Source organism: Epinephelus fuscoguttatus, linkage group LG15 (assembly GCF_011397635.1).
Source record: "Epinephelus fuscoguttatus linkage group LG15, E.fuscoguttatus.final_Chr_v1".
NCBI lineage: Eukaryota > Metazoa > Chordata > Actinopteri > Perciformes > Serranidae > Epinephelus > Epinephelus fuscoguttatus.
In genome coordinates, this window is record NC_064766.1 from 28,244,069 (window position 1) to 28,271,706 (window position 27,638).

General features: G+C 40.7%; 1 protein-coding gene across 1 annotated transcript; it reads left to right on the forward strand.

Moving 5' to 3' along the window:
• Positions 1–1,468: 1,468 nt before the first annotated feature.
• slc25a36a (solute carrier family 25 member 36a) lies at positions 1,469–27,638 on the forward strand. Its single transcript, XM_049598365.1, has 7 exons — positions 1,469–1,921; positions 4,449–4,613; positions 8,425–8,502; positions 13,097–13,197; positions 20,515–20,581; positions 20,690–20,979; positions 22,543–27,638. Exons 1-7 carry the CDS (start codon positions 1,881–1,883, stop codon positions 22,734–22,736), a joined length of 936 nt encoding a protein of 311 aa, XP_049454322.1. The 5' UTR covers positions 1,469–1,880; the 3' UTR covers positions 22,737–27,638.

Here is a 27,638-nt window from a genome sequence, read left to right on the forward strand (position 1 = left end):
ACAGTGATACAGTTGCTAGGTGTAGTTTGATGAAAACAAAATAGTTCCTAGCACCACTTTTTAATTTTTACACCATATCACTCTGCAGAAGGAAGCTTGCATCTACTCATGGAAGAGAGGCTCATGCTCATGATGCAAGTGCAAGCTGTAAATATTAATGGTGTCCTCTACTGCTGAGCTGTAATGGTAGCTAGCTCAGTGGTGCTAGGTGAGCTAGCAGTAGATGCTTCTGCACGCTGTGATACAGTCAGTGGTGTGAAGCAAATAGTTCCGATATGAAACTGCTCACAACAAGGTCTGTGGATTATTTTGAGTAACCAGGCCATGATTTCCTGACAGAGACATTGCTGTTGAGTTTTTTTAATTTTTCACTTTTGGCTGTTTGAGCACCACAAGTCGAGTGACATCTATCTCTATTATACTGGAGAGAAGGCAGACATCTCTATGGCTGATATCTCCAACACTCAGCAACTCACCAAAACAATATTGACTGATTAATAGCACTACAGATAAGAGGACAAACATGTTTTTGATTTTGGAGTGAACTGTCACTTTAAGATTTTACCTTACAAGCTTTAAGACTTATAAACGTAGCTGCTGTTATTAACAGAGATCAATTATTTGCAACTGCAAAAAAAGGTAATTTCATAACTAAACTCATGAACTTGTCCAACTTCCTCTTCCTGTAGGAAGTTGCTCTGATCTGTCTGCAATTCATCTGAAATCATCTGTCTGAAGTATCAGTGGATATTTCTGGGAACAGACATTGCTGTTGAGTCTGCTGAATATAATTTTTGTCTCTTTGAGCACCACAACCTGAATGGCATCTACTTCCATTATATCCTAGAGAAGGCAGACATCTCTATGGATGAAATTTCCAACACTCAGCAACTCACACCAAAACAATCTCGAATGATAAATAGCACTACAGGTAGGAGGACAAATATTGTGTAGTATTAATTATTGTGATATGATAGGTTATCGAGAAATTGAGAAACCCGCACAACCAGATAATCCAGGGAATTGACTGAGCTAACTCATCCCTTTGACGTAAAAATCCTGTAAATCCATACTGCCATTCCACAGCATTAGCATTGGTATGCAATTACCCACAATTACTTAATGGACCCAAAATATTGTAAAGACTGCTCTTGTTTCTCTTCTCTCTCTGTCTCACTGTGTGATTTTTCCCTGTCAACTCAGTCTTATAAAAGAGATCTTGGACTCAATGAGAAAACCATAACAAACTAAAACCTGTTCTTGTCCAAATACCTTCAGACCAAACTGTGTCACACCTACAGCTGTTTCTCTTTGGCCCTGAGAAGAAGCTGTTCAACATAATGAAGCTCTGATTCATTCAATGTTGAGCATGTGAACAGTGCATGATAAGGGCGGGGATTGCGTGACGTCACGCACCAGGCTGACAAATGGCAGCGCGTGTTTCTCAGCCTATGATTGTACAGTAAATACTATGCGCTCTGCCTCCTTTCCTCTCGCTGCAGCGATGAAAGCAGAGGTGAAAACCGAGACAAACCAGTGGATGTGCCATAAAACCTCTTGTTAGAGCTGAGATATTCTTCTGGCAGCAGTGAAGCCGGGTGAGCTCGGAGCTCTTACGTGGTTTAGTCGAAGACACGACGTTATCTGTGTGAGAGGGCAATCTGAAGCGATCCGAGGACGACAGAGGGGGGGTTGTCGGCCCACTGCAGTCTGAATCACCGCAGACTCGCCCCACCGCTGGTTCATCATCGACGACATTTGACGGTCTACGTGCGCATCCTCTCGGAGGCAGAAAGCAACTGGAAGGGACGGGACGTAAGCCCGTGTTTGACCCTCTGCCGCAGCCCCGAGGTGCGCTGCTTGGCAGAGCGTGCTAAATAATGAGCCAAAGGGACACACTGGTTCATTTGTTCGCTGGAGGGTAAGTCAAACTACGAATTTCACTATGATATTGGGGTTGTTTTTTTATAAATAGTGGCCGCATTTAACCGTAACTCATCGTCTGTGTTACCTGGCTAAATTAAGCTAGCTAGCAAGGGCCGTTTTTCTATGCAGCGCGTGCATGTAACGTACAACCCTGTCATCTGCGCGCGCGTCACTGTCAAAACCGTTGGTTCAAAGTACTCTTCCGGTCAACTTTTCAAAATACGACTACTTAAGCAGTAAAATATTAACATAAGTACGACACAGAGAGCGCGTTTGATCTTAGGTGAGGCTACAGGTATACCGCTGAGTATTTTCATCATGTGATGTTTGTAAATTACAAACTTCTTTCATTGTAGCGACAACATTTTGGGCTTTTATTTCGAAGGCACATTCATTTATTTCCGGTCTCGTTGCTGTTTTCCCTCGATAACTTTATGAATCTTTGCAGCAACCACAACAGTGCAGCCTATTTTCTCCAGAGATTTTGCATTTTAAAACCCTGAGAGATTTTTAGATGAATGAAACAAAATGTGGGGTCAATGAACTTTCCAAGCTGTTATATTTGTGTATTTATTGATAGATATTAACAACTGCAAAAATCACAACTACTCATTTTAAGGGCTACTAAGGGGTTCCCACACATTTTCATGTGTATCAAGGGCCCCTTAATCTAGCAGATGCGCATTACCCTGCAAACATCCATCCATCTGATAATATGTGTTCCCAAAAAACTATCATCTGCAGTTTTTTTTCTGTATTGCAGACCTGTCCAAACTGTAGGTGAAAAGTAATATTCGGTGTGAAATGCAGGTGCTGTTTCTAAGGATCTTTTGGAAACCTCAAAATGAGGCCACAAAAGCAGTACTGCAGGTTACACAGGAGGCCTATATCATAGTTGAGCAACCATTCTTATTCACAATACTGTAGATAGACCCAACAACTTTTTCATCAAAGAAAATGTCAACATAGATCTAAAATTAAACTTTGTATACACAGGAAGTTTCTCTTATTTTAATCTATTGTCTACAGTTTCTCTGTCGTCTGTTACCTTGTCTTTCATCTCTGCACCAAACCTTTGACATTCAAATGTGTTAATCTCATCACACCACAGCTCTGCTGTTATCTGTCTCGTCAGGGATTTAAAATCAAAGAACAACACAAGAAACATTGCTAGCTTGAATAAACACAATCAGATTTGCTTTCCCCAAAAACCTAAGCTGCAGGCCTCACTCAGCACAGCATTTCCTCTCACAACCACTGTGAGACACGCACATGCAGCAGACAGCATAGCGCTGAATGTAGGCCAAGGGTCACAGCTGCCTGTGAGCGTGAATGTAGGTCAGCCCTTTGAAAGGTAAATATAACTGGTGTTACTCAAAAGAGACTGCAGCTTGAGGAATTCACTGCCAAAAGCCACGATGTCAACCCACGCCACTGATGGGCTACAGCTAGTTCGCACTTCACCTGTAGAGCATTCGTATGGTTTGTAACTATGATAGTCATCAAGTACTTTCCAGCTTTAGGATGGTTTGATTGTGAAGCTTTGTCTGCACAAGTCCTATTGTGGAAAGCACCAAGCCTTTGGTGAAAGCAGAGAGGATCAGTGAACACGCATGTGTGGCATGCGGACAGAACATTTTTTTGAGATGACGTGTGGTTGCTCATAAGATTAAAAGTACTAATTTATGCTATATTAATGAAATTGATTGTACAATGATATTTAATGAGGAGGAGATTGATGACAGTTAAATTAGCTTTAGTTTGTTTACAGGCTGAAGTCTTCAGTCAGAGTAGAGGTCATAGTCGAACCAACACAAGTTTCTTTGCTTCATTTATAAGTAGTCAGGTTTTTCTTTACGGTTTGCACACATGTGTGAGCTTAGCAAGACAGCCAAACAACAGTCTAATTTTCATGACAGCTCATTCTCGCCTTCTCAGATGGCAAAAGTCAGCAAAGTGGTTAGGGATCCACTGAACCATGGTCAGTTTCTCTGAACTGCATCATGAAACCACTCAAACACTCTTTGCGTGCAGCATGCATGTGCAGTATCTTGCATATCACAACACCGCCTCATGGTGTGTGGATGTGTGTCTGCTCGTAGATAATTTTAGAGCTAAAGGGAATAACAGATTGTGTTACCAATGATTGGGGTGGTCAGTATTAGAGGATGGTTTAAAAAAAGAAAACTTGCAGAGGAAAAAATGATGATAGATGTGAGTTGGCTCAAATTCATTAATAGTGCATTTTATTTATGGAGCGCTTTCTAAGATACTCGAAGATGTTGCACAGCTCAAATTAAATGAGCAAAATGAAAACATGTTGCAAGCACGCCGCAAACATGTGATGCTTTTGATTTACATGTCACTATTTTGATCTGTCCCTTCTCTCCTTTGACTAATGTCAGTGCTTATAGGGTATTGTGTTTTCTCACCATGTTTTTCTCCCTTTCTATCCCTTTCTTTGACCATCCCCTTTGTTTCTGCACCCTTTCATCCACAACCCCTTCCCTACGTCCCTCTAGATGCGGTGGCACAGTGGGCGCAATTTTGACATGTCCTCTGGAGGTTGTGAAGACCAGACTGCAGTCCTCTTCCATCACTCTCTACATCTCTGAAGTCCAGCTCAGCACCGTCAACGGAGCCAGTGTGGCCCGTGTAGCTCCACCAGGGCCTCTGCACTGTCTCAAGTAAGGAGAATTACACAACAATTTAATTTTAGTACCTTTACTTTATTAGGGATCATTTAAAAAAGGCACCATGCCGAGGTTAGTTTAGATTAGCTGCAGGATATGGGCGTAGAATACTTATCTTAACTGATTCTGAGTAATTGGTCAGATTTCTAGTTGCAGTATATGTTAAATGGTGAACCAATATTATTATATGAATATCGTGTGGGATTTTGTTTCTTTTTTTTTGTGATAAAGCTTCTGTCTTGTCATTTCCTTGTCTTAGTCCTAGCTGAGTGGTATATCTCAATTTGCCTGATGATTCTAGATGTGTGAAATGAAAAGTGAATATTAATACTACCATATCCAAAGTAGTAGTGATTGTTTCTTAAAAAGTTTGTGTGTAAATTTAGGCAGGTAAAAGTATGATTACCTCATTAGATGTAAAGCGACACCACGCAGGAATTGTTGATACTGTTTGTGAACTATATTGCCAGCGAAAGTGAAAGCTAACCCCAGATTCACTCTGCTTGGTGTTCTGCCTCACTATATTTGCATTTTTCCGACGCTGTGTCCTCAGCTTTGGTAGCTTCCTGCCAACACTTATAGTGTGTCATGTGATGATAAGGAGTGATTACTTTTGTATGAGACTATACATTGTTTTAAAGGAAAATCCTGCAAAGTATACCTTCCAGACAGCCTAAATACATACTGTGCAATTCTATGGCAAGATGCAAATGGAGGCTAAGAGATGCAAATCTGCAGTACGCACTGAGGCAAAGGCATGTCTGGCCAGTTTCAAAAAATGTCAGCCTAGGAGAAAATTTACTTTACTGAATGTGCAAAGACAGGAGCAGAGGGAAGACTGCCTGAAATGTACTAATAAAACCTGTCAGAGCTGTGAAACACACACTCTGTGTTTGTTGTCACAGCAAATGTCCATGTCAGTTGGTGAACTTGTTCTTTGGCTGTCTATGACCTTAAGACCCAGATTTGGTCTCTGGTACTCTAAAGTGAATCCACAGTAATAATGAAACGGGTTGTTTGTCCTTTTTCTGTATCATTGTCATCTTCCCACGAGTTTAAATTTGCTCTCATTATACACTACGCCCTTTTACATTTTTTCCCAAGAACAAATGTGCTTTTAGAGGATAATTATTTGCCTCAAAATGACAACTTGAATACTCCATGACACTGAAAATTACATTACCGTAATGAAAAACTTAAGATCATTTTAAAAAAACAGTAAAATCACTTCAATAATGTATTTAGCCTTTCATTTGCCTGGAGAGTACTAGGTGTCACATTATTTTGGATTTCTGGGAAATTTTCTTTTGCAAAATATTTGTTTAGTTGTTAGACTCTACATCCGAGACCCTTGAGCATTGCAACAGATAAAGAGTCCAGCCTCAAGCATATTTAATCAGTGGCATCCAGGGAAAAATTATATCTTGACCCTAAAGCTCTGTGGCTGTTTTGGGTACTTTCTCAAAACAACTTCTGGGAAACCAGTGTAAGAAATACACAATAAATTGTTCCTTTTTGTGCCATATGCTATGTCATTCATCCTCTCATTAGACAGTGGGAAGTTAGCAGAAAGACAGGAAGTGAGAGTGAAGGGGAATCCAATGTTGGTTAGGTGTTTATTTGGAAGCTACTGAAAGCCAGCTTGTTTGGATACTCGTAATTACCGTCGGTCGCTGAGAGATTAACAGTGTTAAAGTAAATGGTCAACGAAGCCACAGTGTTCCACTCTTGTTCTCTGGTAACCTATTTCCAGACCGTCACAGAGCATGTCACACACGGTTAAACATATTGCATAATGCACAAGCTGCTGTGTGTGGAATTTTCCACAGTCAGATACATTAATTATTTTGCAAGCGAGGAATCGTAGACAAACATGTCATGTTTTACTGCATACCACAGGAAAAATACTGCCCTTTTAAACATGAAATTTAGATTTGCCAGGGTATTAAGACAAAATGCTGATGTTTAATCCTCATTTGTCACCAAAGTGGTTAACCAGAAATTGTTTTCCTCACATCTGTTTGGCTAAAGAAATGATTTCTTCTCACTGGCTGTTGCAATAATTCTGGATGTTTCCTCTGTCAGTTTGCCTGTTTAACAAGGCTTTGTTAACTCTGCTTTCGTCAGGATTTTATTTAATAACATTGCACTAATGACTTTTTCGATTGCAGTTAATCAGAGCTTTGTTTTGGACTTGAAAACATTGGACTTGTGTCAACATAAAGCAGCTTCTTATGTCAGCGTTGAGCTAAACGGACACGAGCAGAAACTGTACACCACCACTGCACGATCCAGAGTAGCAGGACAGAAAGGGAAGAGCAGTACGGCAAGGAAAGGAAAAAAACCCACACGAGTCAAACTGGGTCAGCGTGCACTGAGGTGCAGGCATTGTTCCATTTTGGAACAGTATGTTAGCTTATAATTTAAGTTGTCTGACTGTGGAGGAGGCTGTCACTTCAAGCTCTGTGTGTTGTGTAAACTTGGGCAATTACTCTTGAGGAGATTCTGTATGCTGTAGATCATTTTTGAGTTAAAGTATTTAGCTATGAACAGAGGTTGGAAAGCTCTCACAGCCAGGGTAGGAAGTCACAGCCCACAAACCCACAATCTGAACAAAATACAGCTGCAGCTCCAAGAAAGATACGGGCTATGTCTTATTTAATTGTATGGGACAGCTCAAGGCTAGAGAATTTAATCTACCCCCAAAGGACCAGTTATTATCAAGCCCAAAGGACCACTGCCTTGTCTTTTGGATCTCTTAATTTCTTCCCAGGATGTTTTTTTGATGTACTTTGCACCACAGTTTATGTGTAAATATGCAACCAATGAACTAGAAGCTGTACTCGTTCTGAACGAGGTTTCTGGGTTAGGTTGGAGATGGATGAACAGTCTATGAACTCGGGTAAGAGCAGACAGTAAACACGTGATATCACTACTTTAAACACCTCCATAGCAAGGACACCTGCCATTTTATTTATTTTGGGTCTGTCAGTATGTTGATAATGACCCGGTGTATAATGTCAGGCTGTCTTGAGTGTCAGGTCCAAGCAGACTGCCCAAAATGTTATAATTTACTGATCCATCTGCTGAGGCTACTTAAGGATTTACGGGATTCTTCCTTTATGTTTCCCATGGTACCCTTAAAACTTTAATGTGAACTAGTATCAAACAGGATGCAAGTTTTTTTTTTTTTTTTTTTTTTACATACAATGGCGAGATAAAGAACTATTGTCAGACCTTAAAGAAATTCTTAGATTTTGGGAAATACGCTTTTTAGCTTGCTTCCTGTTTGTCAGATGAGAAGATACAGTTGTGTTTGTACGATAAATATGAAGCTAGCGCTAGCCTTTGTACCGAAACAGGCTAGTAGTTTCCTCCTGTTTCCATTTATTGTGCTAAGCTAATTGGCATTGAAAATAAAAACATACCAATATTTTGGTTCTGGACACCTGGATGCACGGGACTTCCTAAAAACTTTGTATTTTACCTCTGGGCGGTGCCTTACATCCTGCATCGTGCACAGTGTTCCCTAATGTGCGCCCTCTTTGGGTCACATTGGCTCCTCTAGGGAGACTGTGCACTAAGACGATGTTAATTAACCTAATCTTTGCCTTAAGCTCAAGATTAAACCTACAGGAGACTTCACCTCACCTCCAGTCAGTCACATAATTATTCACCAGTGGAATACATTCATACAAAGCATATTAAATGAATGTCAAATGCACTGTATGCTTGCTCTGTATTATGATATAATTATCATGTAATATAAGAAAATATGACTCTAAATCTCAATTTGTTTCTGCAGGTTAATTCTAGAGAGAGAGGGACCCCGTTCACTCTTCAGAGGACTGGGACCCAATCTTGTGGGTGTGGCACCTTCCAGGTATGTACAGTGTTATACAACATATTCTGGGTGTGGTGCATGGCTTCTTCTGCATACCTTATGTCCTGAAGGGGAGCTATAATCCTTATATTCAGGTTCATACTTGTATTAAAGCTATCTAAGAGAACATATATAAATGCTTTAATGGTCAGAGAGCACATTATGTTCCTCAGACTGTCTGTGCTGGAACACCTGTACACATTCTCTGTGTGAGACGCTCCATTTGAGCGCCCGTCTCTTTAAGCTCCCCTCCCAGAAAGCCTACCCTACTCCACTCTCTGTAATGACTGTAATGGAGAATAGCGGCACTTTTTACAGTGAAAAATCACTAATAAAAGCTTCTAAACACAACTGAATAACTTCCAGCAGGAATATGATCTGAAATTATATGAGTATATGATCCTGACGTTGGCATGTAGCTTCATCTAGCAGTGTAGGTTACGTAATGTAAACACGTACAGTAGTGTGCTTGGAGCAGATGACTATATACAGAAATCTGACACACTATGATGTCATACTGAAGCTAAAGTAGGAAAAAAACGCTGGAAACGGAGTGTTCAGGATGGTAGGAACACTGAGGATTTTGACAGGGATTACATCTACCTACCTTTTACCTTATTATGTGAAAACTGTGAACATCCTTCATTGTAACGCTATAGATACGACACAAATATGGAAATGTATATTAGGTCCCCAAAATCATACAGAATGAAGCCATACCTGATAACCAACACAGGAGAGTAGGTCACAGCAGTCTTTGACATTTATTAGAAACCTTTAGAATAAACCAGTGTTATCAGCATGAGCACAACCTGTTATCAGAAAATAAACGCGTTACTGCGTCATTTACTTGACATGTTACATCAAACCTGGGCACACACACACACACATTTGCTGAGGAATGTATTTGCGTCTGCTCGATCTTCTTAGCTTTTTCTGTCTGACTCATTCAGAGCTTATTTTGGCAGTAATAATAGCTGGCCATGAATACAGTTAAAGAGTTAAACTCAGAAATGCAATGCAAATCTGTGCTTCAAATCCTGCAGGGAATGTGTAGGTTCCCCCTCTCCTAGCTCGGCTGGATAGGGTTGCATAACAGCCTGATCTCAAACACCGTCTGAATGGAACATCAACAACAGCAGGCGGCGTCCAGCTGTGACGCCCCTTGTCATGTGACTGCTGATGTTGTTGTGTGTTATCACAATGGAGTTCGTATACTGAGAGAATTGTGTTGTGTCTAATCCCCCTCCCTGACCTGTCTAGTTCTCCCTAGCTACCGGTGCATCACATGGCAATTGTCATCCTCTTCCCGTTGGTTCGTCGTGGTCCCCGTCTCTCTGTTTGAGTCATCTGTTCCATTCTCTTATCCTCTGTCTCTCGCCATGTTTGTCATTCTTTGCCTATATTAAATCAGAGCTGTTCTGTCCTCTGGGTCCTGCACCGTCTATGCTGTCTCGCCCTGTCTGGCTCAGACTCTCTGAGGGGTGAAAAATGCCCTTGGGTTTGCGTGTGTGTGTGTGTGTGTGTGTGTGTGTGTGTGTGTGTGTGTGTGTGTGTCAGTCCCGTGGGCTAGCTGTCCAGCTGTGGACATGGCAGCTTGTTTCCTGGTCACGACAGCTTTAACAAACTGTGCTATAGGAAGATATTGTTACATAAGAGGTGAGCCTGATGAACTCAGGGGCAACATATGAGATTTCCGGCTCTCTTATGTGCGGTTTTATGAACCAGTTGAAGCCTAATGTTGACTTTTAAAAATTACTTTTATGAAGTACCAAATTTAGATGAATCTGGATATTTAGTATGTGATTGTCCCACCACCTAACTGAAGCTGTATCACATTTAACTTTGCTGAAATAATAAAATTAAAGACACCATTTTTTATGGCTCCACTGCCACAACAAATAATTCAGGATAACTTTTTTGTTTTGTTTTAAATCATTTTAATTAGCAACACCTTTTAGAATGTCACTTAATCAGAGCAGCTGAATACATCAGTTTAGCTTTCAGCTGCAGGCTGTAAAATGTTACTGATCATTCTGAGATAAAAATGGCTAAATTACTTTGGGTTACTGAGCAACATGCTGCCATCAATGTCTGCATGGTTTATTATAGATATGGCAGGCAATTCCAATTTTGAAGATATATGGCAACGTAAGATATTATTTCCAATTTAATTTAATCGCAGTCTGATTTAGTTAAAGCTTAAGAATCAGATGCAATATAATTGAATGAATTAAAAGATTTATTTGTCTACAAGGGAAGGTCTGGGTTGCTGGGCTACAGAGTTAATCTCTCCTGTTATAATTAGGAAACAGCACTCTGATGCTGGAAAGCTAAAAAAAACCAAAACATGATGCTAATGAGGGCGCAGTCCACTGGGCTCGCTGCTGGCATTCATTAGCAACACACACACACACACACATAACAAATGCATACAGAACAGCTTGCACCAGTAGCATCAGTCAGTGCGGATGAGGGATGCACGTACACACTCAGACCCACTCACATAATTCATCTCTCATCTGCAGAGCAGCATGATTATGTTGTGCATGCTCTCAGATCAGGAGGAAGGCAGGGAGGGAAGGTCAGCCGGTTTAATTCCACTCAGCAGAAATGTTGACTAAATCCTGTGATTTTATTTAGTGAGGAGCAGGGAGAATTATGGGAGATAAATCTGCTACTAAAGCGTGCTATGAGATTGAGACACACACACGCACACTTGCATGCACATACACACACAGGCAGAGATCAACCTCTTTCAGTGGCTTGCATTTAGACTACATATTAGCTTGGCTTAGCTCTGCAATTTAGGCAGTAGTTTTTTACAATTGAAATGATGTGTTCATATTTAAAGCGGCTAACTTAAAGGCATACTATGCAGGAACACAAAAGTAATCCATCTCTGTCATCACTTGTGACCCACTAGAAGTGTATGGTGGTGGACTGCAGAGACTCTGCCCTCTGTCTGAAGGTTCTTATTTCCCTCTTATTTAGCGTCCAAGTGTCAGACAGTAAGCAGCACACATCCAAGAGGAAGCTACGAAAATCACGGACATGGCACTCGAAAAATGAAAATATAGAAAGGCGAAATGCAAAGCAGACAAAGTTATTTCCAAATCAAGAGTGGATCTGGGGTTGACTTTCATTTTCACGTTCTATTAATGATGTCACGATAAAGTTTTTTGCCCCTGATCCCAGTCCAAGTCATTTTATGTCCTGATCCAATACTTCTATTACTACCCTTAGATAAAACAGCTGCACAGTGCCCACTTCAAAAGCACATTAAAGTTACTCGAATCAATCCAGTGTATATGCTTGACAGTTGAATAGCTCTGCAATGCATTAAGAAAAAAAAGCCTCTAAGCTGTTGAATGAGAGTTGGAGAGGTGATGACGGCTGTGCATAAAAGCTTTGCAAGAAAAAGAACACCTGTGTGACAGCTGACGTAAAAAAAAAGAAGAGGGTCGGGCTCTAAATAGCTCAATATGGTTGATCCTTATCAGTTAAAAAGATGCCTTGTTTGGACCTGATACAGGTCTTTGAGACTGGATTGAGATGTCCCTACTTTCAGTGGTGATACTAGGGATGTTCCTGGCGACTAATATCTGTTAACTGTATTTAATCAATGGTGTGTCCTCACCAGTCAGTTGTAGTCAGAGGTATACTTTCCTGATTTTCAACCAGCTTTATGTCATATCGGTGTGGGTAGTATGTGTAAATAAACTGTAGTAAACTTCCCTCCATTTTACCAGATCTCACTGCTCCTCTCCCAGCTCTGCATTGCAATTTTCTCTCCTAAAATGTTTTCAGAATCATATTTTAACTTACTGTTTAACTGTAATGTGACATTGTTTAAAAACAGGCGGCTGCTATATTGTTTCCTGTTTCTTGTGTGAAACGCACAAACCTGAATTGCGCAACTCATCATCAGTGGTGCATATTGGTCTGGTGCGGCACAGTGCATCCTGGTAGTTGTAGGTTTGCTACCTTTTGAGCAGAAGCAAATGCCATAGCCCTTTATCTTTGTTTTCTCTGGTTTATAGCACCAATTTCAAATAATAATAATAATTTAATAATAATAAAACTAATAAACTTTATTTATATAGCACCTTTCAAAACAGAGTTACAAAGTGCTTTATAAAACTGAATAAAAGGCAAAGCAAATAAAACAGGATAAAAGCAATAAAAACAGAATACACATAACAGGGTAAAACACAATAATAAAGAAGTTAAAGTCACTGAAAGGCAGTTTTAAACAAGCAGGTTTTCAGAAGTGATTTAAAAGATGAGACTGAGTTTGCAGCCCTGATCTCCTCGGGCATGTCAATCCAAAGTCGAGGAGCTCTGACTGCAAAGGCTATGTCACCTTTGTGAATTAATCTAGACTTCGGAACAACACAAAAAGATGCATCTGAGGATCTCAGGGTGTGAGAAGGAACACTGGGGAATAAGGCACAGTGTTTGTGTCTTTCTACTGCATAGACAGCCCAGTTTATAAAAAGACCATCTTTCCAATAGTGATGCTTCTTTAATCCTTTGTCAGTCTAACCAGTGTTTTTAATATCTTCTTACTAACTGCTGTCTCATTTTCCAGGGCGATCTACTTTGCGGCCTATTCAACAGCCAAGGAGAAACTAAGTGGAGTGCTGGAGCCGGACTCAACCCAAGTGCACATGGTGTCGGCTGGGATGGCAGGTAATGATGGCTCCGTCTCCCCCTCCCTTCTGTCTGTTTGTCACTGTCTGTCGCTGAGTGTTATCTCTGCCTGTCTGCCTGTCTGTCTGTCTGTCTGTCTGTCTGTCTGTCAGTGTAAGTGTGGGCAGTGTAAATCACTGATGGGTTTTATATTTATATATAAAAAAACATGTTAAAGAATTATTCAGTTTGTCTTCATTAGACGGATTTCCTTTTACTTTTTTCTTTTCATCATTTTCACAATTTGAAGTATCCCAGAGTTTCACTTCACCCCTCACCCCCTACCCCTCCTTACCCCCCTCTCCATATACATGTGTGGGATGGTGGGATTTTCACAAATTTCAAAGCTTGTGAATATCTAAAGCATGCCAAAGCTAACGAATGATAATATCTGTTATAAGTAGGCATTACGTAGCTGTTTCATGTATAGACATATGAAATTTAAACAATAGGGGGTTTGTCAGAAAGCACAATTTAAGACTCTCAGGATCAAACTGACCTTGACCGTAGTTCTAATGAACACAGCCTCACACATGCAACGCTTCCACTGCATGGTTCTGCATGAGTCTGACTTTTAAGGTTCACTTACAAACCAGCAATGTGACAGGCAATACCGCACCTGCACCGCTTCCGCACACACAACCAATTAGGTCCTTAACTCGACACATCGATGCAGGCTCTGTGGCCCAATTTGCTACAGTAAACCCTATGGAAACCATGCACCGTTTAAATAATACTGTTGGGCAGCAGTTTAAAGTGATCGTTTTGGGCCTTTTCATACATGTGAAATTAAGATAATATATTTTAAAACAAAGGTAAATCAGGAAAGACAATTTAAATGAATATTTTTTGCATATTCTCATGATAACGAGCAGCATATCTCCGCAGTTAACATGCATTTTATTGAAGTTGCTCTCATATTCCAGGTGGCGCAGAGCAGTCATCTAACACCTGTGATCGGAGCCGCATGTTTCACCGAGAACCAAAATGGAATATGATTAAGGCAATATAATTACCTGGCGGGTACCCAGGGGTACCTGACCCAATGCAGGACTCAGTGTAGGCAGGATACTCTGTTGACTGGCCATAGTGACACCATGTGAAACTGCTATGGTATCATCTTTAAGGTGACACTTGCTAAATTCTTTCATCGACAACCAAACAGGAGAATGTCTGCACTTCCTCAACTATATGGGGCAGTGGACATTGCAGTTTTGTAGACCGCTCTGTAGAGTTTTAACCCCACCTTCTGGTATTGGCTCAGCTCGTTTAGAACCTCGACTTGTACCAAGAAGAAATCTAAGTACTATCCGCAACCTTTGCGAATTGAAAACCAAAAAAGAGCCAATTGAGTTTAGTAGAGGCATGCCGTACCATGCAGTGGAAATGAGCCATTAGTTTATTGTGAAACCATGAAAGATACATTTATCCATGTTGTAAACACTGTATTTTCTACAGTCAAATTATTCCAAAAAAAAAAAGAGAGAGATAATCTCCTGTCTGACATTTGACAAAGATGGTTACAAAAGCACCTTGAAATCATGCCAGTCACATAGCACATCACTGCTGACTCTTGCCAGCTTCTATCTGAGCATTTCCTTTCTGTAAATACACCCTGATATATAGTACGTTGTCTTGTCAGCCCACATACAGTTAAGGAGGCAAATCCTTATATCAGCAGTGTCAGACTTTAATGCAAATGAGACACAGCAACCAGACAATTTCAGGCTATAATGTGCCGTAGCTGGCATTTGCACCATGACTGAGCTGTATATATTTTCAGCTGTTTGACAAAAAGAAGAAAACCACATGGTCCTCAAAGTTTAGGTTGTGCTTTCCTCCTCTCCTAGCCCCTTTGTCCCCCATGTCCTCCATTATTTTTTATTTCCTCCTTTGCCCCTTTTCCCCCTCTTTTTATTCTTCATTTTGAGGCCTCTCCAGAGGACTCTGTAAATGGTTTAACATCCCAGTTGTTACTTAAACAGTGTGGTCTGGGCCCCCTTCTTTGCTCTGTGTGTATAGAGGAGAGAGCACGGCCCCCAAAGGTCAACCGGGGCCCCTGGCACTCGGGCGGACACGTCAGGTAGCATCCCATTTCTTTACACTGGTATGATGAAAACCATGGTGATTTTTATGAATATTAGAAAGTTCATAATGGTTATTCATTTGTAATGATATTACCATTGCTCATGGCAATGTGTTTGCTGCTGGACTGTAGTTCTAGGTTCTTATCATAAGGTTTTGTTACTGCTTAGTCTTGACACACACCTCCACCTTCCCCTTAGCCTGTTGCCTTGTTCCATCAGCATAGTAAAGGTAAAGTAATGACACACACTTCTGTGGATTTGATGTCGTCCACACTGAAAGAAATGCTAACCTTGTCACTGCTATTGATGTGCTCCATTTTGTCTTTTGTCATCATCCATCATCACCTTTAGTGCCTCAGTCATTTCTTTTCAAGGAGAATCGGTATCAGTGCATCATCTAAAAGGCCGGCACTATCTTGACATGACTTCCTATTTTCTAAAATTAATACTTGTGGCTAAGATGCAGAGACATTTAATAGATACTTGACTGTCATTGCATGTTAAAACACAGTGAAATTTGCTCGACAATAATCCACTCCATTTAGCAGCATACATAAATGAATATACTATAAAAGGAAATATTTAAAGATATAAATAGTTGCACTTATTTCATTAAATGGAGGAGTTGGAGTAATGGAGTTGGGTGAACTTTATTACAACATATAAAAGAGCCGGTGAGTTTCTCTTGGAGAATAGTGATTTTATCTTAATGTTGCACTCATGTCTTCATCAGATGGAAGTTGCATTTATTTATCTAGAGTACCTTGAACAAAATATTTCTGTAGTTATACTGTATACTATGTGCTTTCATCTCAAAATCCTGTATTACAGCAAATGTAATTTTATATCATGGTAGGGTTGCATCGTTATACTGGTTTCACGGTATAAGTGATATGAAAACTGAGGGTTATTCTACTGTGTACATTTGCTCATCTATGATATATTTGAAAAAAATACAACTGGACGGAGAATCCCACCTTTGTTTTAGTTATGTTCAAAAGGGAGAGTTTTTACACATACTTCCATTTTTGAAAATGGTTTCAAGTTTCATGTATTGTCATAAAACATTTGAAAGAAAAAGACTAAAAGAAGTGAAACCTAAATTCTTTCAAAATGGAAGCTGGAGTCATGAGAATCACAAGGTCAAGGGAGATTCCAGCTCCAATTTACTAGGTCCTGCGGTAGAAATGGTATTGCCAAACCTTTACCGATATACACATTTCTATCTTGTATATTTGTCACATCCCCACATATTCCATATTCAGTCTTGTCAGCACTGAGAAATAGCAGAGTTAAAGAAAGCCTCAGAAACTGAAGCTAAATTTGACCCCGATGTCTGGATAAATGCCTCCAGTTTTGAAAAGTAACTTTGTGGAGTCAATGCCTCTCGTGGCCTCCCCGTGCTGTGAGCTGTGGGGTTCCTTGCACTCGGGGAAGGGAGGCCAGTCCCACTCGTTCACTTTGACTTATTGTCTCTCGTAGCAGTTAATCTAAAGCATGCTTGTCTTCTCTGAATGTAGGTCAAACTCCTCTGGAGAAACCACACAGAGATTATGTGCCTATGGAAGGGTCATAATGCAAACATGCAGCTGCAGCTCCAGGTCTAGTCAGCATGTATAGCTGAATATAGTCAGGAAAAGGAGAAGGAAAGAGGAGATGACATATAGAAATTGGCCACAGGTTAGAACTGAACTTTTGTTAGGGTTGGGTGCTGCTGCTAAGGACTCAGATGAGCACCCACAATTAACAAATCCAACTAAACCTCTTCATATCAAAGAGTTAAATTGTTATGATCAGAGCAGCTACATAGAACAGGCTATATTATGTGCAGTTATGAACATTAAGCTGTTAATTTCACACTAAACATTGAGACTTCTTGAACATGCAATACTGTGGAAAACTGTAACCCTCTGAGGTTCCTTCTCAAGTGTCCTTTTGTACGACGTAAGAGCACAGTTTCTTTTTGCCAGAAGCAGGCTGACTCTCTGGAGACACTTTTTTCCTCCACATGCAAGGACAACTTAATATTAAATTTATCCCAGTTTTCCAGAATGAGGTTTGGCCCAGACAGGTAGCTGAGTTGCGTTCATTGCTCCACCTCATTTGATTCATCTCACTTCATCCTTATGTCATCACATACTCATAAAATGCTCTCCTTTCATCACCATTGTCCACCACTTCAAGTCACACAACGACAAGGTTAGCATTTCCACCTGCCTCTCTTAATTTTCTACCTTTTTTTAAGACAGCATTTGATTTTAATATTTAGATGATAAACTGATAATGGCACAATGATTATGTAGAATACATCTTCTATATAATTTTATGCCTTTGTATTTGTACTTGTGTTTTACCTCGCTCTGGTGAGATGGAGCTGGAGCTTTGGATTGGGTTGGCTTCTGTTCAGTCAACATTTTCTTTATGCCCGTTGTTAAAAGGACTAAAGGGAGGGATATACTGTAAAGTGACAGTAAAAGAAATGTTAAACTCTTTAACTCTAGAGCAAATTAAAGGGAATGGGGCTTAGAGTTGGAGTTTGGGGAAAGATGGGGGGAGGTCCATCCTTCACCTCCCATCTCTTCTCCAACTACCTGTATAGCACCAGTGGGTTTGGGTGGGTGGTTGGTGGGGTTGGGGGTGGATGTGACTGCTGCTTGTGTGTGACTGTGGTACAGAAAAGCCTGTGTCTATTTTAGGGCTTTACTGTAAAGCTTTCACCCCTGCGTGATTGGGTGGGAGACCCCCGCCATCTGTGCCCCCCATATCTGCAGGCTACTAGCTGCAGCGGGGAGGAGCTGGAGGAGCTTTGCCCCTCCCTCGTGAGTACACGCCATAGACGCTACTTCCTTCTACTTCCCTCTTTTTCCTTCTTCCTCTTTTTGTTCTTCTCTTCTTCTCTTCAACAGACCTGTGTCTTCCTCTCTTCTTCACGCAGTTGCCTTAACGTAGGGCTGATACACTAGATGTGACTGAGGTCTCTCTCTAGATGTGCCCTTGTCTTAGCTGTTTCCTGCAAATGGCCATGTTTTATCTCTCTCTGTTACGTAATTTTTATCAGAAAATATTACAGAGACTTTGTGTCATTTCATAATGATGCAAAGTGCTCGATTAGGAGCTTTACACCCATCATATCAAACATTACGTTATTGTCTAACGTTCTAAATCAGGGGATATTTTGGATCTTTTGAAGTGGGGCTGTATGGGGTAGTTATGCATAGTCAGTGTATTACATACAGCAGATGTCTGTCGGCACGCCCCCAGTTTGGAGAAGCAGGCAAGAATACCGACACAGAAGCTAAGCAATGTACAGCTGTGGAAGGGCGCAGCAGCAAAATATATATATTTTTTTTATTATTTTAGCCACCTCAAAACTAAGAAGGATCATTATAAGTTTAAGTGCACACTATATTTAGAATATTTTCACTGCTTTACCTTGCTGTCAGACATTGATTTCCGATGGGGGAAGTGAAGCTGTTATATCGTCTCTTGAAAGCCAGACTCCATAGAGAAAAACTGTGATTTTACAGAGCTGCTGGTTAACCGCTACCTGGATCAGTTAGTCTGTGTTATTATGTGACACTGGTGTTTAAAGGGGTTAATTCGGATTCACCAAAGTCACACAATAACACAAACTAACTAACTAATCAAGGCAGTGGTAGACCAGCAGCTCCTGTGTTCAGCAAGCCAAAATGACTGTTTATGTCAATGGAGTCTGGTGGCTTTGATGAGAGTATAGATGGGGAACTGAAACTGTTAATGGCTTCCCCATCGGAATGGGCTTTTATAAAGGTTAAGCAGTGAAAATATTCTCAATATAGTGTACACTTGAACTTTTTTTGATTAGAGGGAACTTTTCTTAAGTGGCTAGAATACATCTTGCTGTTGTCGCAGATCCACAGCAGTGCATTGCTTAACTCCCATGTATGTCTCCAGCCTGCTTCTCCAAACTGGGGGCATGCCAACCACCATCTACTGTATAATACACAAACTATGGATAAGTACCTCATATAATCCAACTTCAAAAAATTCAAACTACCCCTTTAACAAAAACACAAGAACACTGTACTAACTTCACACAAAGTATCATCTCCTGTAAATAACTCAAACAAGCTCATGCACACACTCACATCTCATTGACATATACTCTGCACACACAACTGCATTTTTAATGCATTTCGTTATCAAGTTTCAAACTAAGATAGGCTGTGAAAGCAGATGGACATATAGAACCAGGTGTCCCATCGCCATTGGGATGTAAAGTCCGCAGTAAATTTCACGTCAGAGACTTTCCACTTTAGTCCTGCTGAATAATTGAAGAATCTTCTCCAGACACCATTTTGTTTCACTGTGCTGCTGCAGTTGTGTTCGTATCAGGCCAACAGCCTCTAGTGTCGAACCAGTTAACTACTGGTTTGTTTAATGTCACAGAATAAGCATAAAGATGTTTATGCATGTCTAATAAAGAGGACACATTCATATCGCTGAAGCAACAATAAGAGAAAATTCAGATCAATGACTAAACTAAGAATCAAACCTTCTGTGTTGTGACTTGAAGTTTTCTTTTCTAGATTTTCCTGATACTTTTTCTGTGTATTTCAAAACACATTTAAAGTAATGATATTAAAAAAAACAGACCGCCTCCGCTCCGTAGCTCTTTAAAATGAGCTTATGTTTTAATAGCAAATGCTTTTTATTAGAAACACAAGAGCTCTCATTAGCATTTCAAAGAAATGAATCTGACTGCAGTATAATAACAATCTGCCGCACTCAAGGGCCTAAAATGACTTTGCTGCTTGGCCTCATTTCCCAGCGTTTTCAGTTAGATATTTTCTTAAGATGACAAATGGAAAAAGAAAGCGCTCACAGCTGCCGCCTTCATGCACTGTTGATAGTTGAGATGTTTCAGGAATAGAGCTGATGTATACATACGCCTGTGCAGCATTTCACATGAAGAGGATCAATATGTGGAAATGGAAAAAGCATGCATTTTTAATTCTGTTTCAAAAAAGATTGAATCAATATAGACATTATTTTGAATAATATAACTCTCTTTGACTGTATTAAAATATCTCACAGTGAAGTAAAACAATGAAGTGAGTTGATCCTGTTTAGTGAAGTGCTCTCTCATTGTCCTTGTACAGTAAAGAATATTTAATGCAGTTGATTAGATTGTGTTTTTCCAGATGTCTTTGCATCTGTCTGAACCTCTGTATTCCTCTGAAATTCCCAGGGTTCACCGCCATCACAGCCACCAATCCCATCTGGCTGATCAAGACTCGTCTGCAGCTCGAAACCAGGTGAGGAACATCAAAATTTTATGTCAGAAGTCTAGAAGATACAGGAGAGAGGACTGTATTAATTTTATTGTTATTGGACTTAAACTAGAAGTCTCTGTGCTATTACAGAAACCGGGGGGAGCGGCGAATGAATGCATTCGAGTGTGTGCGGCGGGTGTACCAGATGGACGGCCTGCGAGGTTTCTACAGGGGCATGTCAGCCTCATACGCTGGCATCTCTGAGACTGTTATCCATTTTGTCATCTATGAGAGCATCAAACGTAAACTGTTGGAATGGAAGGCCCACGCCAGCATGGACGAAGAGGAAGAGTCCGTCAAAGATGCGTCGGACTTTGTGGGCATGATGCTTGCAGCAGCCACCTCAAAAACTTGTGCCACCTCCATCGCCTACCCTCACGGTAACATTCTGTTTTGATCATCTTTCTTTTGTTAATGTCAGACTGTAAATGGTAAATGGGCTGTACTAGTATAGCGCCTTTCTAGTCTTCCGACCACTCAAAGCACTTTAACACTACTGAGTCACATTCACCCATTCACACACTCGTTCACAAACTGGTGGCCGAGGCTATCATGCAAGGTGCCACCTGCTACTCAGTAACCACGCTTTAATTGACACGTTGGACTCCAGTTGCCTACCATATAGCACTTACGATTGTTTGTGTCTCAGTTACCAATGGTAACCACAGTTCTTTTAAATAGTCAGGATTGAGTGAGACAGCTGCAACCGATTGCAAAACAGACTGTAACGTAACCACTCAGGGCAACTTTGCACCATCAATGTACGTCCACTATAAGTGTTTGTTTTTGCCACTGATGGTTACTCTTAGATTCTGACAGCATTATGAAAAGGATCCCTACAGAGATACAACTTTTTGTTAAATATTAAGATCCTATTTGTCTAAGAAAGAAACAGAAACAGCCCTGACATTGCTATCACCAAACCCACCAGACTCCATTTAAACAGATAGTGACTTTAGCATGTATAGAGCCAGCATATTTTCACACCTGACTGGGTGAATTAAGGGTTGATTTTGACCAAACCAGATGATTTGGTGATTGTTTGAATAGTTCAAAGACAAAACAAGACAGCTTTTGTGAGTTTTCATTTGGTTCTGTGGACTTAAAATTAAGTGAGTTTTTATAATGATAAAATAACTGTTTATCTACATGGAGTCTGGTGGGTTTGACAGTAGTGATTTTGGGGCTATTTCTAGTTAAATAGAAAGGTTTATCTCTGTAAGGATCCTTTCCATGACGTTGTCAGACATTTACAATAAAAATCTGAGCCTGTCAGTGGCAAAAACAAGCACTTGAAGCGGACATTAATTGACAGTGCACAATCGCCCTGAGCGGTTACATTGCAGCCTGTTTTGTGGCGGCCAGCAGCAGCCCTCTTGCTCAATACTGGACCAGTTTCAGAAATTGCTGATCCTATTAGTCACTTAGACACAAAATATGGGAAGCTGAGGTCATGGTTGAAAATTACCAAAGTGGCCCTTTAAGTATGGAGCCAGAGGCAGGAGGCAATTAGCTCATCTTAGCGTGAAGACCTTTTTAAAGCTCTTCTGTTAACACATCATATTTTGTTTCATTTTACACAGACATAAATGTAAAACAACTACTTGTAGTTTTGCGGGGAGGAAGCATTGAGACATGTTCCATTTTCAGTGAGGCAGTGACTCACTTTTTCTCATTGGAAAATATCATGGTCCACTCACACTATAAATATCATAATCATTCTCCGCCTACCTGCAGCCCACAGCTGAGTGCAACATTTTAGATACCTTCTGTTGGGATTGTCTAAAGTCATTCAGGGGCATAGACACTTATTATCACTAGTATTCACAGTGTCAGATATGGAAATTTAGCTTTAGGGAGACAACACAACACACATAGGCGAAGTCTGACAAGTGTCTAATGGTGTATTTAACACATTTTCTCTCTCTACTCTTAAATCGCAGAGGTGATACGAACACGGCTACGAGAGGAGGGCAGCAAGTATCGCTCTTTCTTCCAGACTCTGTTGACGGTACCCAGGGAGGAAGGATACCGGGCACTGTACCGCGGCCTAACCACCCACCTTGTCAGACAGATCCCCAATACGGCCATCATGATGTGCACCTATGAGGTGGTGGTCTACCTACTTGGCCGTTAGCCCATCAGGTGTGTCTCCTTCTTGTTTAAAGAGGGAGACGTCCAGAAATGACTGAGAAGGAAGCCCTTTGGCGAGGAGTGAAGACAAAATGTCAAAATGAAGACCAAAGGAAAACCGAAAATACTCTAGCGGACCAGAAGAGGATTAAAGATGAAGAAGTAGGAGGGAGGAAAGCCCTTTGTTACCATATCAGCATCATCACCTCTCCTTTATCAGAGTGCGGTGACAGACAGGGTGCTGCAGCTCACAGACGAGGTAACATGGGTAGGATGAGAAAGGAGGCACTGACAGAGGAGACAGAAAGAATTTGGCACCTTAAACTAAGGGTACCTCTGAAGGATTTAAAGCACAATTCAGTGGCCTTAATAGAAATGGTTTTGTGTCTCTTTGAGTGATGAGTGAAAAACAGCCTTTTTCACTCTCGGATAGAGACGATATTGTGAAAGGGGAATGCTTGGAAGCAACTGAATTTGAAAGGACAGATAATTAAATGTAGGTCAGTTTCACTCTACTTGGCACTATTATTCTGCACTGGTCTTGTTTCAGTGCTGTGAGACTACTGTATAATTAGATAACTGGCAGTATGGAGTGCTTAATTAAAGCTCAATGTCAGAAGGAAGTTGGCATTTTAAACAACGTGTCACCTGAGCCACTCATCTTTGCACTACAGAAGGTGTGGCTTCAAGCATTCCCCTCTGAACGCTGCAGTCAACCCCCCATTGAAGGCCTGAAGTTCATATACAGTTAACTGGCCACACACAACAATGAGCTTGTGACGGCCTGTCACTTGAACACATGCCTCAGAAACCAGCTTGTGGTTATGAAGAGTAGGTTGAAAAGCTGACATTCAGTGTTTTATTCCCTCTATAACTCAGTGCCTGGTGGTGACATGCTTCGGGTGAAGTTGGCCTTCTGTGTGTCGACAGATTCTCTTTGTTGAAACTGAAATAAGATCGGCACACAAGGCCAGCTTCTCCCAGCACCCGGTCGCTGCTCAGGACTTGTAACTCTTGTGTGAAGACATGAGACCAGCATGTCCTTTTTGAGATGTGAAGTGTGATTGTCCAAAAGGTACCAAGAATTAAAAGGAAACTTCAGTATTTGTCAACCTGGAACATTGTTTTTGTTTCTAAGGGCGTTTTCAAATTATGTATGATTGATTAGTATGCCTGAGTAGGATTGCCCCCTCCTCTCCGTTAGTAATGTTCTGTACATGAGTACACTTAATTATCTATGTGACATTTTTGTCATGCTACAGTGTAGAAAAGGTGAAGCAGTAAGGTGGATCTCTGCTGCTGTCCGGTGCAGAGCTCTCTGCCTCCAGACTGCAGGTCCAAGGCAACAACAAAGCCGGATCAGGGTCTCTCTGCTGCGGGCTGAGCTGCAAGAGGCATTAGTATTTATTTAGACTGTTTCATAACTGGTTACAAACTCCCTGCAGTTACATTTTATAGCAGTCTGCTTCTGTATTTTTGTACAGTTGGTGTTAACTCTGTATGCGTACTGTATCAGAGTACACATGAACCGAACTCTAGACCACCTTTTGAAGTGGACCCAGGCACAAGTCGGCATACTGTTCCCAGGTACGGTACACAGTATTTACACTAATTAAACAATCTGGACTTTGGGGTCAACTGTGCTTGGGTCACTGATGTGAAAGCCCCTTAAATCAGTGGTTCCCAACTGGTGGTGCGTGGTCCAAAAGTGGGTCACATGTCCATTTTGAATGGACCGCAAGTGACCTGCGAGTTGTTAAAAAAACACTTTATTTTGAAGTACAGTGAATTTACAGCACAGAGCTTTTATTTTGAAGTACCGCCTCTAGCTGTACAGTGAATAACTAACAGACAGCTACTTAACAGAGACAACAAACTAGCATGAAGACATGGCCAAATGCAAGCATGATGCTGAACATGCCAAACAGTGTGGACCTTGAAGGAAAAATCTGGACCCTGTGGCTGGACCAGTTGGGAACCACTGCCTTAAATGACTAATGGGAGCAATCATTTTTGAAATTGGTCTTGTATTAAGTGACAGAGCTGCAGCCAGCTGCCACTAAACAAGCTGTACTGTAAGCACTTAAGGTAATAGTGCACCACCATTGTGTCAACTAAAAGCGCTGGCTTTTGCCACTGACAGGCTCAGATTGTTATTATAAGTGTCCAACACATCATGGAAAGGATCCCTACAAAGACATAAAACGTTGTCCTTTACCCTTCGCTTGATCTGGTCTGTTTGTTACTGTGTCTAATCAAATCTTGTTCAAGCAGAAGACTTTTTCCCTTTGTGAAAATCAGCTAAATATTCACTCATGACATGAAAGACATTTATTTCTCTGTAGGGTTCTTTCCATAATGTTGTCAGACACTTAATAACAACCTGAACCTGTCAGTGGCAAAAACAAGCTCTCAGAGGATGTGCATTGACGGTGCGTAATTGCCCCCAGTGGCTACGCTACAGCTGTTTAGCCTCTGCTGGCCACAGTCCTCTCACTCAAAATAAGACCAGTTTCCAAAATTGTTGTCTCCATTAGTCACTTAGACACAAAAACATAAGGAAATAGCATCCAGGTTGACAGTTACTGAAGTTTTGCTTTAAATATCTGCTATTGGAGTGCCACTACTTGAATCTAATGTGACAGTGTGGGGGAATGTTGGAGTGCGAGAATGTTGATGGAGTTTCATCATCAGCCCATAACCTGTTTGTGTGTGAGCGCGTGTGTCTAACATGTTCGTCAGTTTCACCTCGACGATCTACCTATGTTCAAGAATATGCGTGAGTGGGTGTGTTTGTGCATCTGCGGTCATGGGTGCCTGCATGTATAATTAATATCTACTCCAGATTTCCCTCCACTAACTATTAATCTTTCACGACACTGCGGTTGGGAGTGTGGAGAAAAGCTCCTGAACGACAGCGGCAGCTTTCATTTCCCACTCTCGTGTCAGTCCTTCCTTCCAGTGGCTTCCAACTGACCTGATAACGTGCACGTTTGTGGCCTTTTAGGGCTTGTGCTTTGCATTTTATTGTGTGGACAGTTTGAACTTGTACATTGTAAAAGAAAACGAAGTATTACTGTATATCCAAATGGTATTTTGCGCAACTGTTCTTATAACAGATATATTGTACAGATTAGAGTTCTCAGTAGTTGTGAAGGATGTCCAAATGTGTGTATATAATATAGATACTGTATATGCATATCATCTATTGTTTTTTTCTTCTTAGGCCCCTGTATGATCAAACTGTAGATCGCATTTGTTTGTTTTCATTTATGTGCAATTTAACCTTGTTTGACTGTTGACATTAATATTGACATCTCTTGACAGATTTTTCCTACAGTATAAACTGTTTTTTGTATTTGTATGTTGCTGCAAGCTATCATGTTAACATTTGTGCTAACGCTAAAGCTAACAAACGCTGCAGGACAAATACTTTATTGTAAGCATTTGTGCTGGAGCGTTGGTCGGTCATCTTGTGTTCCATTTCACATAGTTTGGATGTTTCCGCCATTGGTGAAAGTTTACATAGTTTATTAAAATAATCAGAAGTTAATCTGTCAGATTTTTACCCCTTTTCCACCAACAGGCTCCATTCTGGTTCTAGCGCCAAATTCTGAGTCCTTCAGAGAATTTCGACCAAAAATAAATTGTTTGGAAACTGAAAATTTGGCTTCCAACTCTAAAAATAAATGTCAGGTTTTCGCCAGTAGGTGTGTTACATACTACAAGTTTAAAAGAGAGGACGGAGAAGGCAACAATAGAGACGTTCAGTAGTGTAGTGTGATCTGCCATCTTGCTCCATTGTGTAGCACCTTCCACTGATGATGCGTCTGTGATTACAGTGTTTCCATTCAAGCAGGCTAGTTGGCTCAAAACGCAAAGTTCTGGTCCTGAACCGAACTGTTACGAAAACCAGAGCTAATTTGGTGGAAAAGAGGTACTAGTGACATGTTCTCAATATCAATATGAAGTATTTTAATGTGAGAGTTCAAGAACTGGAGTCATCTTTCTACAACATTGTACAAAGCTTGGACTGTGTAGTTAAAGCAAAACAAAAAAGTCAGAAATCGCCAGGCTAATCTGTTACTGAAGAGGGTTGTTGGTAAAAACAGTAAATGATCAGTTAAAAAAAAAACCTCATATAGCAGACGAAAAGAAGGATGTTATGGGAAAATTTGGCACACACTTTTTCAAATTGTGTCCAAGCACCTTATCAAATTTTATTGAATTATTTTCTGTTGTTTGGAGTTAAAACATCCTTTTCCATGACAGAGAAAAGCCCTCCTTCTACACCCTCTCTGACCCGGCTGCTGTGGTCTCAGCACACACTCAGTCTCCATAACAAACTGATAAATTCTGCACAGTACTGTTCATTTCGTCAGTTACAGAAAATCTGGTTTATTCATGCACGATGTTCTTGAACACTCTTATTTCCCTCCCCTTGTTCCAGTATAATTTCAGAGGCAAACTCAGCCCTGTGTTGTTACCTGTAACAGTTATTGACTTCCATCTAAATGTTGCTGTAGCTCGTTGCTGATATATATGAAAAAGAAAGCTGTCTCATTTTAATGTCCATGTTTTCCTGTAAAACACTAATAGCTTTTATGTCTTTCGTGCGGTTGCAGAAATACTTGAGGTCAAATTACCAAAATGTGAAACAAGCAGACAACTGGACAAACAGTGCAAACATTTCACTTTATTTTTTTTACCTCTCATTTCAGTGTCTACGCAATTCAGTATGTTTCTCCTGTATGCTCTGACAAGATGCAGCCTCAGCAGGGTCGAATGAAACCTGGAAGATTGTTTTTTTTGCCAGCTCAATCATTGATGTATTTTTTTGTTTGTTTGTTTTTTAAACACAAAAGTAAATAAAAATCCACTCGCAACTAAAATTATCTCAGCTTTT

Bases quoted from the DNA above. Each gene is read 5' to 3' on its own strand.
- slc25a36a (XM_049598365.1), top strand. From the start codon at position 1,881: ATGAGCCAAAGGGACACACTGGTTCATTTGTTCGCTGGAGG. The intron at 8,503-13,096 runs GTATGTACAGTG...CTCATTTTCCAG, and splicing joins GTGGGTGTGGCACCTTCCAG to GGCGATCTACTTTGCGGCCT. The intron at 20,980-22,542 runs GTAACATTCTGT...CTTAAATCGCAG, and splicing joins CTCCATCGCCTACCCTCACG to AGGTGATACGAACACGGCTA.